The sequence below is a fragment of the Sceloporus undulatus genome, chromosome 1, assembly GCF_019175285.1.
Source record: "Sceloporus undulatus isolate JIND9_A2432 ecotype Alabama chromosome 1, SceUnd_v1.1, whole genome shotgun sequence".
NCBI lineage: Eukaryota > Metazoa > Chordata > Lepidosauria > Squamata > Phrynosomatidae > Sceloporus > Sceloporus undulatus.
In genome coordinates, this window is record NC_056522.1 from 341,069,750 (window position 1) to 341,085,239 (window position 15,490).

Here is a 15,490-nt window from a genome sequence, read left to right on the forward strand (position 1 = left end):
GTAACAAACCTCCAAAATTCTGTAATAAAAGAACAAAAGCAAACTATATGAAGGCATAATAGCGGGAACTTTTTGAAAGGTTCCCAGCTTGTGTAAAACATGGCTGTAGACATTCAGTTCCATGCCTTGGGCACATATCTATAGTAAAGTAAAGTTTTGTGAGTGTTTGTGGATGTAACCTGGCAGTTAACAACAATAATTTTCTACAGCACTCAAGTATTTCCTACGGCAATCACATCTTTTCACTCAGATTGTGGGATTGGCAGAGGGATGGTGGGGAACTTGAATTAAAGGGTTTTCTTTTTGAATAAATCCTCACTGTTTTTTCCTTCACCTTTCAAATTAGTCATTTTAAAGTTGCGGAACCAGAGCAGGAGCCTAAGGTGGAGGAGGAATCAGAAGAACTATAATCAGGTCCAGCAGTCAGGTCAGCTGGTGAAAGATGGAAGGATAAATCCTGGCAGGAAGCTAAGACAACACACTCTGGTTTGGGGGCTAAGTCCTAGCAACAGAGAAGCTTTTGGATGGTTAAGGTCTTGACTTTAGAAAATAAACTATGCTACAATACTGAGTGATTTCTAAGCCTTTGAAAGAGGGGACTGTAGGACCCAAAAACTTCTACCATGTGGAAATAATACTATATTTCTCTCCAAACATAGGATTTATTATTTTAGTGTTGCCATGTGGAATAAGGCAAGTGTCAGAGGCATCTATTAAAGACTGCCTTGATATTAGTAGTGACACACAACATGACTTTCCCACTTGTATTTCTGTGATTTTGTGTGAGCTAGCTTTAGTTCTATTGTCATCATCAAATATTTATGGATGAAGAACGTCAAGCTTCTGTAAGAATGGCAAAAGTCGCTTCAGTGCTCTCTGAACAGATGCACATTTTGCAGTTCTGAAGCAACCTCATTTAAAATCAGTCCTTCAAGCGACAAGTGACACATGAGCAACTCCTCATGTCCAGGACATCTTGCAATTTCTTTATTTTTAAACACTTCAGTAGCAATGGTTTTCCCTGCTATATAAATCAAATATAGGAGCACATATTCATATTTAAAGCATGACCCTATGGACAGTGATTTAAAAGTAAGACCTACTGAGTTCTGCAGGAATTTTGATCGCAAGCCAATGCTTGTAGGAAGGTAACTGTAAAAGGGGAAAGGATGACAGTGGCCAAATTCTTTCTCCAACCCAATGCCCTATCCATTTATACCTCTTCAGTTTTTATTTCTGTATTATGAAAGGGAGGGAGAATAATGTTTTCTTCCTACAACTGGGTTTAGAGTACAGCCAAAAACTTTATGATATTTAAAAAATGGGCAAGATAATAAATATTCTAGTGCATACATACATACAAACAAACTGTGGCAAAGTCCCCAGTGTGCTTATAGAGGCAGACATAGTTCTATCATCATCATCATTTAAGAAGGTCTCAAGATAATATAGCACAAAGAATAAAATAATGGAACATCTTCTGTGACTGAAGGTAACAAAAAAACAAACAAACAAAAAGCTTCTTCCTAAGCTCCACTCTTAATAATTATGACAAAAATAAAGCCAAATCTACCTTGTAATACATGTTAAGCATGGAACCATAAATCAGTGGTAAGGAGTTACTTGGAGATAGTCCCCCATTCCATGTTCAGTCCCTGGCATCTCTAGTTGTTTGGAAAACTCTCTGTCAGAGACTCTGAAAAGCTGCTGCCTGCCAGAGCACAGAATACTGGGGATATAGAGAAAGAATTTGGCTCTAGTATAAGGTAGCATCCAATGTGCCTATGTTACTAAATGTATGCATTCATTAAGCTCATATATGCAAATATGCAAAATGCTAAAACATTAAGATGCTTCATGTTGCTGTATTTCACAGCTGAAGAGTAAGCCTAAATGTTTGCATTAATCTGCCATGCTTGTAGACCAGAGTGACTGCAGGCACTAGAATACACACAGAGTAAATTTTAGCAAGGCCCTAAAAAGCTTTTCCTGCCTATATTCCCTTTTCTGCACAATTGAGGAAGTTTGAAAAATGTCTTTCTTTGCAAGGTATTTCATCAGCACATTAAGCAGCACATTTTGAAGGGGCACCTGCAGCAAAGTATGCCTGACATATTATGACAGATATCACCAGGTAGGTGAGATTTCTTGAGGGCCTCAGGTTCTTCTCTTCCTTTACCTTAATAAAAGGGCTAACTAGTCTGACAAAGATTACCAGTTTTGCAAAATACTGGCCAATTAATTTGTAGAGCAGTTATGCTGGGTCCCCCTTTTACTGGAACTTCACCAATCAGTAGTTTAAGGAAGAGGAAACTTAGTTTATCTGAGGTTGTTGTAGTGGGGCCTAACATGTTTCTTTCAGTAGATTCACCTTTGGTGTGACAGTAAATAGTTGAAAGAGAACAACCAAGTTTTATGCTGTGATATTTATGGCCCTGGTTACTTTCTGTTTGTTGTTGTGTGCATTCAAGTTGTTTCCAACTTACGGCAATCCTAAGGCAAAACTATCATGCAGGTTTCTTGGCAAAATTTGTTCGGAGTGGGGTTGCCTTTGCCTTCCTCTGAGGCAGAGAGAATGTAATTTGCCCAAGGTTACCTAGGGGCTGTCCAGACTGGTCTGAAATGCTGGCCTGGGTGCAGAGTCAAGGTCCAGCATCTTGATGACACATGCCTGACTCTGCCCCCCAGGGGCCCTGACGCCACGTGCTGCTCCAGACAGTGCACGGTGTCATGGTGCACTTCCGGAGCTGTGTCAGATGCAGTAGCGAAGGGGAACCATATAGCTGTGCTGCAGCGGCTATGATGCCCTTTTGAGGGTGCAAAAAGGAGCTGCTTTTTGCGGCTCCTTTTTGCCCCCTCGGAAGGCTGGATCAGGGCCGCGACCAATCCAGCTGAGGAAGGGGTGGCTGCATGCCACCCTTAGGGGCAGTATGAACAGCCCCCTAGTGATTTTCCATGGCTTAGCAAGGATTTGGACTCTTGCTCTCTAGAATCATAGTCTAATGCCCAAACCAGTACACCAGTACTCTTCATTCTCAATAATCTCCGTTTTATGAAATACAGTATCATACCACTGTGGTTTCATCAAGAAATCCTGATTTTCCAAATTAAGACAAAAACAAATCTTAAAGAAAGGAAGAATATGCTTAAATGGAACACAGTACTGTGGCATACAAGAAAATACAGACCAAAATGGCATGCTGATGTTGCTTAAAGTCAGAGTTTAATAACAGTTTGCAGGAATTGCTTTGTTAGAGTGAGATAATAGCTTTCTATAGGCACAGAAGAAGTTCTTGTTCTGTTACCAGGTCAGCTTCATATGTACAAGATGCACAGTCAGCCCAGGAAGACTAAACCTTTTGCTTATTTTGTGTATCTGAATTGGCTCTTGACTTTTCCTGGTTCAAGGATGGGGATCCAACTAAAGGGCTGTTTTTTTCTTCTATTTTAAGTTTTATCTACATATAGAGAAAAAGAAAAGCAGGAATATAACACAACAATTAAGGCAACAACCAATAGTCTTTAGACACTGGATTTCTTCTAAATGCCTAATGTGAAATTATGCGGGCCTGAGCAGTTTCATGAGTTTTTTTTTTTAATCTACAGTGCCTGGCTGCTGCTGTTGTGTGCCTTACGACTTATGGTGACCCTAAAGTGAACCTATCATGGGTTTTTTCTTGGCAAGATTTGTTCAGAGGAGGTTTACCATTGCCTTCCCCTGAGACTGAGAGTGTGTGACTTGCCCAAGGTCACCTAGTGGGTTTCACGGCTGAGCTGGGAATTGAACCCTGGTCTGCCAATGTCCAAATCCAACACTCAAACCACTATGCCACACTTTCTATCAAAGTATATGGCACACTGTTATTAATAAATATTAGGCCTCAATAATAATCTTGGGAGAGCTGTTGTGGCATAATGATTAACAAAATAACAACAAATAGTTACACTGATCACTAAGAAAGCAAAGAGGCTTGGCCAGTGTAACAACAAATCTCCTTTAAATGTAATGTCAGATGAAATATAGTGAAATAATTGCTTGACAGATATACAAAGCACTTGGGAAAGTTACCTTTTTGGACTACAGCTCTCAAAATCACATGCTGGATTCTTTTCTAAGATCTGGAGGTTAAATTGCACACTAATTATCCTATAACTAGATGAAATATGTTGCAGAGTCCATCTGATAGGAGCCAGTTACAGTATTTGATTGATTGGTCCATCAGCACATCTTGGAAGGCTGGAAATGCATAACTGATTGCTAAAAAAAATACCACTTGCTCAATATTTAGACAATGGCAGGAAGGAAGGCAGACAGCCAGGCGTGAAGCTAGCAATGGCTGGATAGCAAATGTACTACAAAGTACATTTCCATGTCAAAAATGTATCTGCATCAGCAGAAGTATTCTGGAATCCCAAATGCACTGAGGCCAATTCCTACTGAAAGTAATATTAAGGCCTTCAGGTGGAAGGTTAGGTTTTTGTTGTTTTGTAAGAGGGGAGAATGTTTTGTTTCTTTAAAATTTAAAAGAAAGGGTCTTTTCCAGTCATGCCCAAGACTCAAGGCATACCTATCCTGGGGCTTTCGGGACAGGTTTCTTCAGAGGAGCTTTGCCTTTGCCATCCTCTGAGGCTTTTTTTGTGATTAATCACTATGCTTTACTTATGTTCAATGAAAATACAGTAGCAAAATTAAAGTTATGAAGTAGGAATGAAAATAATTTTATGGTGGGGGTCACCACAACAGGAGAAACTGTATTAAAGGGTTGCGGCATTAGAAAGGTTGGGAACCACTGCCCTATCTGGTAGTGAACTCACAACCATGTGGTTTGTGAATGAGTGGCTGCAGTACAGGCATTTAACCACTGTGCCACCAAGGACTAACATCCCCCATTTCTTGATCTTCTTCAGTTCTAGAACACTCTTCCATTCATCTCCATTACCACCCCCACATTTGGTAGACATATAATTTTGGGGGGCTCACCCATGTCTTTGTTTATTTTATTTATTTTGCTCCACTCCTGAACATGGCATGAAGTCTGCTATAGGATGAGCCCAGTGTTTGTCATCTGCAGATTATTTTTATAGACTCAGCCACAGGGCACATGCTTTGCATGCAGGAGATGCTAGATTCATCCATAGAGTTTCCAAGAAGATCTCAGAAAGACCTCTTCCTGAAACTCTGGAGTGAGTATGGGGACAATACTGAGCTAAATCTTTTAAGATTATTGAACAGGGCTTCAAGAATGGGAATGGAGTGCAACGGTAGCGAACTGGAAGGGAAAGGAGTAGAGGAAACGTATGTTATTGCACAGGAGAACACCGCCAATGCCTCCGGGAGTCCCCAAAGAGTTCCCCATCTGTCCCACAGCAACCGATTTTGATGAACAATTCTGAACAGTCCTTCAAAATCGGCTGCTGTGGAATGGTTGGGGAATGGATTGAGGACTCCCAGTGGCGTTCTCCCATGCGATAACATACATCTCCCCCCTGTTCCATTCCCTTCTAGTTCCCTTCCATTCCGCTCCACTCCCGTTCTCCAAGCCCTGTGTGATAAACTTAATAGAATCATAGGACTTTTTCACATGAGAAAAATTGGAAGGTTATACTGGTGTAGGCTTGCCATAACCCGGCTGCCCCCGTGAAATTCACGGATTGGAGTGTTTAAACCGTTTCCCGCCCGTTTTGCCCATTCAATCCCGGGTTCCTGCTGACTCCAGGCCAGATTTTAGCAATCTCCAGTCAAGACTTTCGACTGACAAGCTCTGCCTGCCTGGAAGAAGGCAGGATTGGCTCCTTTCCCCCATGGGACCCCCTTAGTCACGCCTCCCTCTCCTCCTCCTCAGCAGCCAAGATGTCTGCCTCCAGGGAGAAGGAGAAGCAGCATGGCAGGGAGGGGGTCTCCTGGTGTGGCAGCCTCCCTTGCCCCCCAGCCTCCCTCTTCCTCCCTCACCAAGACTCAGTACAAAGGCAAAAGGCAAGGAGGCAGGCACCAGGGGCTCCCTTTCACGTTCGTTGCTTTGCCTTTCCTGCTCCTCCTTTGGGGCTTCTCTCTGCTCTGCGAGTGGCTGGCTATGGCTTCTGGGGAGAGGAGAAAAGGGGAAGGAGGAGGAGGGAGAAAAAGCCCCACGCCAGTCTCACTCCTCCATCTAAGGCAGCCTCCTCTTCTTCCTCCTCCTCCTCCTCCTTTTCTTCCCCCTTCTTCTTTTCTTTCCTCCTCCTTTCCCTGGAGGACCCAGCGGTTGTTGTGTCTTTGCCTGATCCTGCACTCCTATCCTTGCTTTTTAGCCTTACTTTTTATAGACTGTCATTTGTTTATACTCTCCAATCTGCCTCTACATGAACCTATAAGGTGTTTTAAATTTGGATTTTGTCATTGTGCTGGCCATATGGCCATAATAATAATGATGTTGTTGTTGTTGTTGTTATTATTATTATTTCCTCCTCTTCTTCCTCCTCCCCCTCTTCTTCTTCTTCCCCTCTTCCTCCTCTTCTGTTGTAATTGTGTGCCCTCAACTCCTTTCTGACTTATGGCAGCCCTGCAGAGTTCCCTTGGCATAGTTTCTTCAAAGGAGGAGAGGCTTGCCTTTAAGAGGCTGAGAGAGTGTGACTTGCCCAAGATCTCTCACTGGGTTTGCATGGCCATTCTGGCTCCTCCAATTCTCTAGCCACCAAAGCCAGCCCCTCTTCTTCCCTCCTTCTTCTTTTCTTTCCTCTTCCTCCTCTTCTGTTGTTATTGTTATTGCTATTGTGTGCCTTCAACTCCTTGCTGACTTATGGCAGCCCTGCCTGGATGTGGAAATTGTAGTTTGCAGAATGGCTGTGGCACCAGAGACTTAGAACTGAAAAGCACTTTGAGACCATAATAAGGCAAACCTATCCTGGGGTTTCTTGGCAAGATGTTATTCTGAAGAGGTTTGCTGCCTGACCTCTCATCTCTCCTTGAGGCTGAGAGAGTGGAGAGTAGGACTTGCCCATACTCTATTTGTTAATTCCAACCTTTTGGACCTTCTACTATTGTCATTATGATTCTTCACATGGTCAACCTTTCAGGATTACACTGATCAAGAATGTTCACACACATTAAAACATTCTATGCTAACAAATTGGACACACAAGTACAGTAACAGCCAAAATCTACTATGCAGTGATACCTGTATAGTACCAACCAAAATGCACAAAATATATCATGCAAGCTTTCAAAGCTCCACTGACATCTTCATCAGGCAAAAGTGTTAAAAATCCAACAGAAGCAAGAAAGAAAGAAAGAAAAAATGATAGTGTAAATGTGCTATGTGTGTGTGTGTTTTAGAATTGTGTGTGTGTGTGTGTGTGTGGTCAGAAAGGGAATTACATTCATGACATTTGTCCAGGAATAATGTCAAAATGTCCTCCATTTTGATCATGCCTAAGAAACATGCATTTAGATTAACATTTTTTAAAAAATCACCAATTTTTTCGTGTGTCCTCCATTTTTAGAAATGTTGTCCTACATTTGAAAATGTTATCCTACACTTGTCCTACATTTGTCCCTGTTTGGAGGTCCTGACCTATGGCAACCCTATACTGGTGCCAATACACTGTCATCCAGGGCATTAGGGACAATTTTACAGCTGCTTTTCACATGGTGTTGCATACAATCAGGACAGATTCCAGACAGAATGTGAGGTGAATCAGGAAATAAGCAAATTCACAAAACTACCGTATTTACATTTACATTTTGCTTGTGAATTCACTCTCTTTCATGTAATGACAGCTGTCTGAAAACCAAGCCTCCAGATGCCTCCTGTTCCCAGATTTCCCAGGGTCCCTTGCTGTACCAGGGAGAGGGAGAAAGCCTTGTTCTTAAAGGGATAAACACACACACTTCCCTCGCCCGGCTGCTTTCTCCTTCCTCCTGCAGCCTCTAATTAAGGAAACAGCTGCTGGCAGAAGGCAGAGGGCGGACGTTTTGGCATTCCTCCAGGAGGGAGAAATGGAGGACCTGGAAAAGGACATGCAATAAATCTAGATAAAAACCATACTAAAAACATACCCATTTAAAAAGATGCTTAAAACAGTAAAACAATACCATTTGAAATTATACAGTTGTTACATCCCTTTTCTTAAAAGCCTGTCTGGATTTTTTTTTAAATGTCTTTGTCTGTGACCATTAAGGAGTGGCCACTCTAGCCCCCCAGGGCTGGAATTCCAAAGTCTAGGGGTGGCCACTGAGAATGCCCTCCCTCATGTTCTTACCATCCATACCTCTGAAGATGGTGGAACTGAGACATCTAGAAGGTCTCATGACTCCCACCACACCATTCTTTACTTAACTGCATAACTCCTTTTCAATACACTTTCACAGCCTCCAACATCATATTAGACTCTAACTTGCTGTCTGGAGACTATTGCTATAGTTCAAAAGGGTAAATTATTTTGGTCCACATAGTCTTTCAGCTCACTTCTTATTTATTCTTCTCCTACCTGCACTCCTTCTGTTGTTTCAAAGAGGTTTGGTGGATACAAGGAACCAGATGGTGCGTAACCAGCGGCGACAGCTCCGGATAGAGGAGTCACGGCAGAAGAAGGAGAAATACAAAGATGACCGTGTACTGGAAACCTTTAAGAGTGCTGTAGAAGTGGTCACACCACACAGCTCCATGGTGATATCACCTAGCCAAAAGTCAATGGCACCACCAGAGTCAGAGAGCCCTCTTCCCACCCATCTGTCAACCACTCCTCTGACCTCATGGTACTACCCAACTACAACAGGACTGTCTACCAGCAGCCAGCATTCTGTTGGTCTAACCCCTTCTTCTAACAACCCACTCTCCCATAGTGAACCACATTCTGCCTCAAGGGGAATGCCGACCTCAGACCTGGAAGTGAAATTCTATTCTGAGCCCAATCTAAGTTGCTCAGAAACTGCAATTTGCTCCCACTACAACATGGCAGCCTCAGTAATAGACCCCAATACCCAACCAAATGTCATGGCTAAGTCCTATAGGGTCATGCCTGAAGGGAACCAAAATTTTTCCCGCAAACTCCATTACCATTTCACACAAGAGCGTAATACTATTGTATCAATGCAACAAAGACTCAAATTAAAAATTGCAAAGAAGAACAGATAATTGAGGCAGTGAAGAATTATCACAATCCTATTGAAAATGGATCAGGATAGCTCCAAATGAGATTACACCCAGGACAAATTGCTTCGATTTGATCCCCACCTTTTGTGATATAGACTAGCTTCTAAAATTCAAAGACTTAGCATCAAAATGGGATGAAACAACACCTAGCCCACAAAAAGTAATGGAACACTCTTCTCACTTGTTCTCACAATAGAAGAAATGGTAAAATTAGAGTTAGAAAATGTTTTTTGGATTGCAACTCATGGAATTCCTCTGCCAGCATGGCCACTCTGTGACTTTTGGAGTTCTAGTCCTAAATATTGTTTTCATATTTTGGGTAAAATCATTTGATTTCAGCCATCAAAATAGCCTTTTCCTTCTATATATGCTGTCAATAGATATGCACAGGCTGGGTATGTATCCCCATACATATAAGATTTATCTAAACCCATGAAAGTGACTGGATGCATCTTTGAAGAGGATGGGATGAAATTATTCATTACTAGTTCCTACTTTATAGAGGACAGTCTTTTATTTCAAGGCATCTTTAGTCTGAAGTTTGATTTAAAGAACAGGTGAAGTCTGATTTAAAGATCATGAACCAAAGAAGGAAGTGTAGGAGCCTGAAATTGCTCATCACAGTCAGTACCTAGACAACACACTGAGATGACTCATAGGACCTTTTAACAGCCTCCTCCATTATACTGATATGTATTCAGTCCCCCCCCCCCATTTCAATTATAGTAACTCTTTCCAAGTTTTCCATTATAATTTTTTCCTATAAATCTAAGACCTAAGCTGGAGTTGCAGCCCTTCTCCTGTGCAACATGTACTGTGGCCAGCTGGTTAGATCAAGGCCATTATGTCCAGAAAAGGAGGCCTTCAGCAACAAGGTTAAATTCCTTGTTTTAATATCTATTTGGAAAAGAGAAACAAACTTCACTAAGGAACAGGTAAAAATGGTAAGAAAATTCATTAATGTCCAGGTATGTCTCCAAGATCAGGATTATAATATTGTGAAATGAGGATACCTGCTAGTAGAGAGATCTCTTTTTGTTCGCTGAAAGAAATTAGTATTTTAAGAGGGCAAGGAACTACTGAGTCGTTTGGCATTCAATAAGGGAACAGTGATAAGAGGTCAACAAGGGATCAGTGATATATTTCATGCACAGAAAGTCCAAGGTTTAATTCCATGCATTTCCAGTCCAAAGATTAATTCCCTAGGAATGGATAGTGAGATTCCAGCATCAGAAACAGTTTCTCTCCTGGGAAGCCCTCTGGAACAAATTTTTAGGCATCCCAGAGTGTATGGAACAGCAGTGGGTAGCCTAAGGGCTGGCAAGCCATGGGTAAGATGTTGAATAGCTCTCGACATCCCCTAAACACATCTCTACAGTATAGGTATTGCAGTTTTAGTAGGCTGACTGCAGAAGGAGAAGAAACAGAGACAATATAGATTCCAGCTATTTTTTGAATGCTTGCTAAAACAAACAAACAAAAACTATGGAATGGGACTGTGGAAGCTGCCTGTGCCAGTCCCAGTCCCAGTCCCGCGTCTTAGCTCCAGCAGGTATTCAGAGAATAGCTGAGCAACACATTGCCTCTTCACCTCTATTCTTGATGTCCAAGACCTACTAGAGGTATCATCAAGTTCCTCATTCTCCCCTCTTCTTTCTTCCATGGTGGAGGTTGGACAGGTGGGGCATCCAGAAACCCTCACTGGCTGATTTACCTGTGCACCTGGTGAACAAAGAGAAGGTGAAAATTCTGTTGTACATTCGGCCCTTCTTATACACGGACTTTTATACATGGATTCAAGCACCCATGGTTTTAAAATGTTCAAAAAAGTATAAATATCAAATATCAAACCTTGATTTTCCATTTTTATAAGGAACATCATTTTGCTCTGCCATTATATTTAATGAGATTTGAGCATCCACGAATTTTGTTATCTATGAGGGATCTTGGAACCAAACCCCAGCGTATAACAAGGGTCCACTGTATTGTTGAAAGTCCTATGCAGTATCAATATAGCCTTTGAATAGCGGGGCTCAAAAAGACCTTGAAGACTTTGCTGTCAGCCAGAGAAGGCAGTATGGACGGACAGTCAGTATGAAAAGAGGGTTTTCCCCCCCTCTTTTTTTTCATGGTTCTGGAATGTGACAAGCTACAAGATGAAGTAGTGACATGCCACTCCAAAATATTTGGAGCACTGAAATAAACATTCATCAAGGATCAGTTTCACAGTGATGGGCCCAAGGAGGATGTGGAGTCAAAGTGAGGGAGCAGATTTCTGACCACAGGGTATGGTGGTCCAGTATGCCCCTCTTCATCTTGCAATCCCATGCACAATTGCTTGGAAATGAATCCCATTCAAATGAGTGTAGCTTTTACTGTCAGAGCGGGCTAGAATCATCTGCAAATCATGTATTCATGAAATATTGATGCCACGCAATTTTATTCCTTCTTCAGCCTTTCTAAGATTTAGCTTTGTGATGATTTGCAGACTTTAAAACAGTTGTAATCTGAGCTTCATTTTAACTCCCTTTAAAGGAAGACAAAAGCATAAGCTGTTGTAATTTATGAGAACATCCTAGAAACAGATATCAGTGCTATACAACCAAATGTATTTTAAAACATAACTACATTGTACTTTGTGCCAGAAATCTATCTGTGCTACAGTTGAGAAGGAGAGACTTCCTGTATTAAAACAGTGAAATGAAAAAATATATTTTTGTTTGTTTTGTGTTCAAATTTAAAATTTAAAATATAGCCAAATATAAAAAGAATATAAAAATAGTTTCTTTCTTCTCAAGTCAAAGAGTACTTCCAAATTGACTGAACTGAGACTTAATATTAAATAATGGTTTTGTTCACCATAGTTAATTTATGACACGGCTTGAGCTTCTAGCAGTTAGAGCTGTTTGTTGACTTCCTATTCTCATATGCTCAATGCTTATTTTTGTAGGTTCTCTCTTAATGCAGCTGTCTCTTGAAGCAAAATCATCACCCTAAATGTGGTTTGTAAATGTTTCCTGTGTCAAACAATGTTTTGATATTTTGCTTTGATGGCCCTTCACAAACCATAGTTTCAAATGTAGAAACTAATGGAGTTTCAGTTTACAGGGACTGAACTTAAGGCTGGCATAGAGAGTTCAAAAAACATACCTAGTATGGGCCACTTGTGAAAAAGCAAATTCTAGGGAAGTGATCAAAAATAAAATTGCTGATACCAGAAATCATTTGCATGGCCATGCTTAAAGTAATGTATATAGTTCTGACTGCTTTAACTCAAAATGGATACAGATGGATGCATCTGTGCTGCAGAAATACTTGGAGCACTGCAGAAATAATCCTTTTGATACCATTTAACTGCCATAGCCCAATGCTATGGAATTCTGAGGACCCATTCACACTACGAAATAACCAAGAAACTGGGTTATTTCAATTTTGTGTAATCAATTCATGAGCATGTGCCCCAAAAAAAGGGAACTTCAAGAAAGTTGATTTCAGTAAGCTTAGGGAAATACTTGGTGAGATCCTATGGTTTCAAATGCTCAAAAGAGATGGGGTTATAGTAACATGGAAACAAAGAAGAGTGAGACTGAATTCTGTGGAACAGGCTAGATCGTTTTTGGATGAGCTAGGCAAGGAACCAGAAGAAAGAAATAAGAAAGATGAAGGAAGGAGTGGTGAAGAAGAGAGGGAAGAGGAAGAGGAGGAGATAACCGGAGAGTGAGTTAAGAGGCAAGAGAAGATAATAAGAAAAGGAATAAGCAAAGAACGACTTTGAATAGTTAGATTTCTACGTGGACTCTTTTTTTTCTTTCTTCCTAGACTTAAACTTAAACTTAAACAACTCATTCACATACAATTAGACTTTATTGTCCTTCTTATTTTTCTCTCCGCTCTTTCCCCACCCCTCTCCTTTTTTAACTTATTCTCGATTTAAACCTAATCTAGGTATAGTTTAACCAACTTGTTGTTATTACTAATAAAGTCGCAACTTTTAGAAAAAGAAAGAGAGTGTGTGCTTATTCCCAGTGTAAGGTCTAATTTAAATCATGAAGCTTTTATCCTGGAATGTAAAAGGTTTAAACTCCCCTCAGAAGCGGAAGAGGGTATTTCAATATCTAAAAAGAATTAATGCCGAGGTTATCTGTCTGCAGGAAACCCGTATCAGAACGAAAGACATAAGATTAATTAGAAATAACATCTTAGGTAAAGACTATACCAGTACAATAGATAAATCCAAAAGAGGGGTAATTATCTATGTTAAGAATCATCTAGAACCTAAAGAAGTATTCTCGGATAAAAATGGACAGTTTGTTGGAACAGAAATTCATTGGAATGGGGAAAAAATCCTAATAGTTGGAATATATGGCCCCCAAGAAAGTAAAAATATTTTTTATGGCAAATTAAATAAGATGATAACAGAGCTGGACTACGAACAAGTAATTCTATTAGGAGATTTTAATGGGGTAATAGACCCCAAACTAGATCAATCCTCGGGAAAAATGATCAGTGATAATCAAGGTAAACTACCCAAAAAATTTTTCCAAATGGTTAAAAATTTCTCTCTCATTGAAACATGGAGACACTTATATAACGAAGAAAAAAGCTTCACATTCTATTCAGAGAGACACGAATCTCTTTCAAGAATTGACCTCTTTTTAGTTTCCAAATTATTGATTAATGAAGTTGAAAAAATGACAGTATTAAACAGGGAGATATCGGATCATAACCCAATTCTACTACAGTTAAAAGAGCCACCTAAGAAATGTTTTTGGAAATTAAATGAAGAACTGTTAAAGAATGAGGACATAATTAGAAAAGGGAAAGATATGATAAAGACTTTTTTTGAAGTAAATTTGGATAATGAAGTAGATATAGCAACTGTGTGGGACGCGGCGAAAGCTACTATTAGGGGTTTTTTTACCCAACAAAATATAATCTGTCAGAAAAAAAAGAAACAAAACTTAAATTTATTAAATAGGCTATTGAAAGATAAAGAGGAGGACTTAAAGAGTGAACCAAATAATAAAACGGTCCAAAAAGAAATAAAAGTTTTGAGGAGACAATTAGAAACTGAAGCGAATAAAGATTTAGAGAATAAGTTGAGGATTGCTAAGCAAAATAACTTCGAACATGCCAATAAAACAGGAAAATGGCTGGCCCACAAATTAAGAAAAGAGAGAGAGAAAAACTTGATTAACAAAACCAGGAAGGGAGATCAAATTTTAACACAACAAAAAGATATCGAGGAGGTTTTTTTGGATTACTATGGGGAATTATATTCGAGACAAAAAGAAGAGAATGGGGATATCAAGCAGTTTTTGAAGAATAGTACAATCCAAAAACTTACAAAAGAACAACATGAAAGACTTAATCAACCAATTGCTAAAGAAGAAATTTCGGAAGCAATCAAACAAAGCAAATTAGGAAAGGCCCCAGGTAATGATGGACTCACAGCTATTTTCTATAAAACCTTTATTGAGGAAATTTGGCAACCCCTACAAAGAGTAATGAATGAGGCACTCGTGGGTAAGTTACCTGACTCATGGAAGCAAGCAGAGATCATATTCATCAAAAAAGAAGGGAAAGATCCATTAAACCCAGCCAACTATAGACCCATCTCACTTCTAAATAATGATTATAAAATTTTTGCATCAATTTTGTCATGTCGATTAAAAGATTACTTAAGGAATGCAATAGATGAAGATCAAAGAGGTTTTTTACCCAATAGATATATAAGAGAAAACTTAAGGACTGTAATAGATATACTGGAATATTATGAAAAACACAACGAGAAGAAATTAGGATTGTTTTTTCTTGATTTTGAAAAAGCTTTCGATTCGGTTAACTGGGATTCAATGATAGAAATATTAAAAAGGATTGAAATAGGGGAGAATTTTATCAATTGGATAGGGAAAATATACGAGGGACAAAAAGCACAACTAAGAATCAATGGAGAGAGGACTAGAACTATAAATATCTTAAGAGGAACACGGCAAGGTTGCTCCCTCTCTCCTTTATTATTTTTGTTGGTTATAGAATTTCTAATTAAGGAGATAAAATGTAAGACCAATTTGAGGGGAGCCAAAATTAAAAAACCATGAGTATAAAATCCGAGCGTTTGCGGACGACGTAGTCATAATATTAGAAGACCCCATGGAAAATGTAGATGAACTTCTAACTATACTAAACTTATTTGGCGAAACTATGGGATGTAAAATTAATAAAGACAAATCAATTATCTTAACCAAAAATATAAAAGCCCTGGAAGAGAAAGAATTAGAAAGAAGAGCAGGTATAAAGGTAGGGAAAAGAATTAAATATCTGGGTATTCAACTTTCGCAAAGATCCACAGAACTATTTGA

The 15,490-nt window shown here is 39.7% G+C and overlaps 1 protein-coding gene across 1 annotated transcript in view; it reads left to right on the top strand.

Annotated features, from left to right (window-relative positions):
• The window catches only part of LRRC74A (leucine rich repeat containing 74A), a 39,374-nt gene extending 38,819 nt beyond the window's left edge, over positions 1-555 (top strand). Inside the window, exon 14 of the mRNA XM_042463620.1 lies at positions 347-555. Coding sequence (XP_042319554.1) covers positions 347-410 — 64 coding nt within the window. The 3' untranslated portion in view covers positions 411-555. The remainder of the gene's footprint in view (positions 1-346) is intronic.
• Positions 556-15,490: the final 14,935 nt, after the last annotated feature.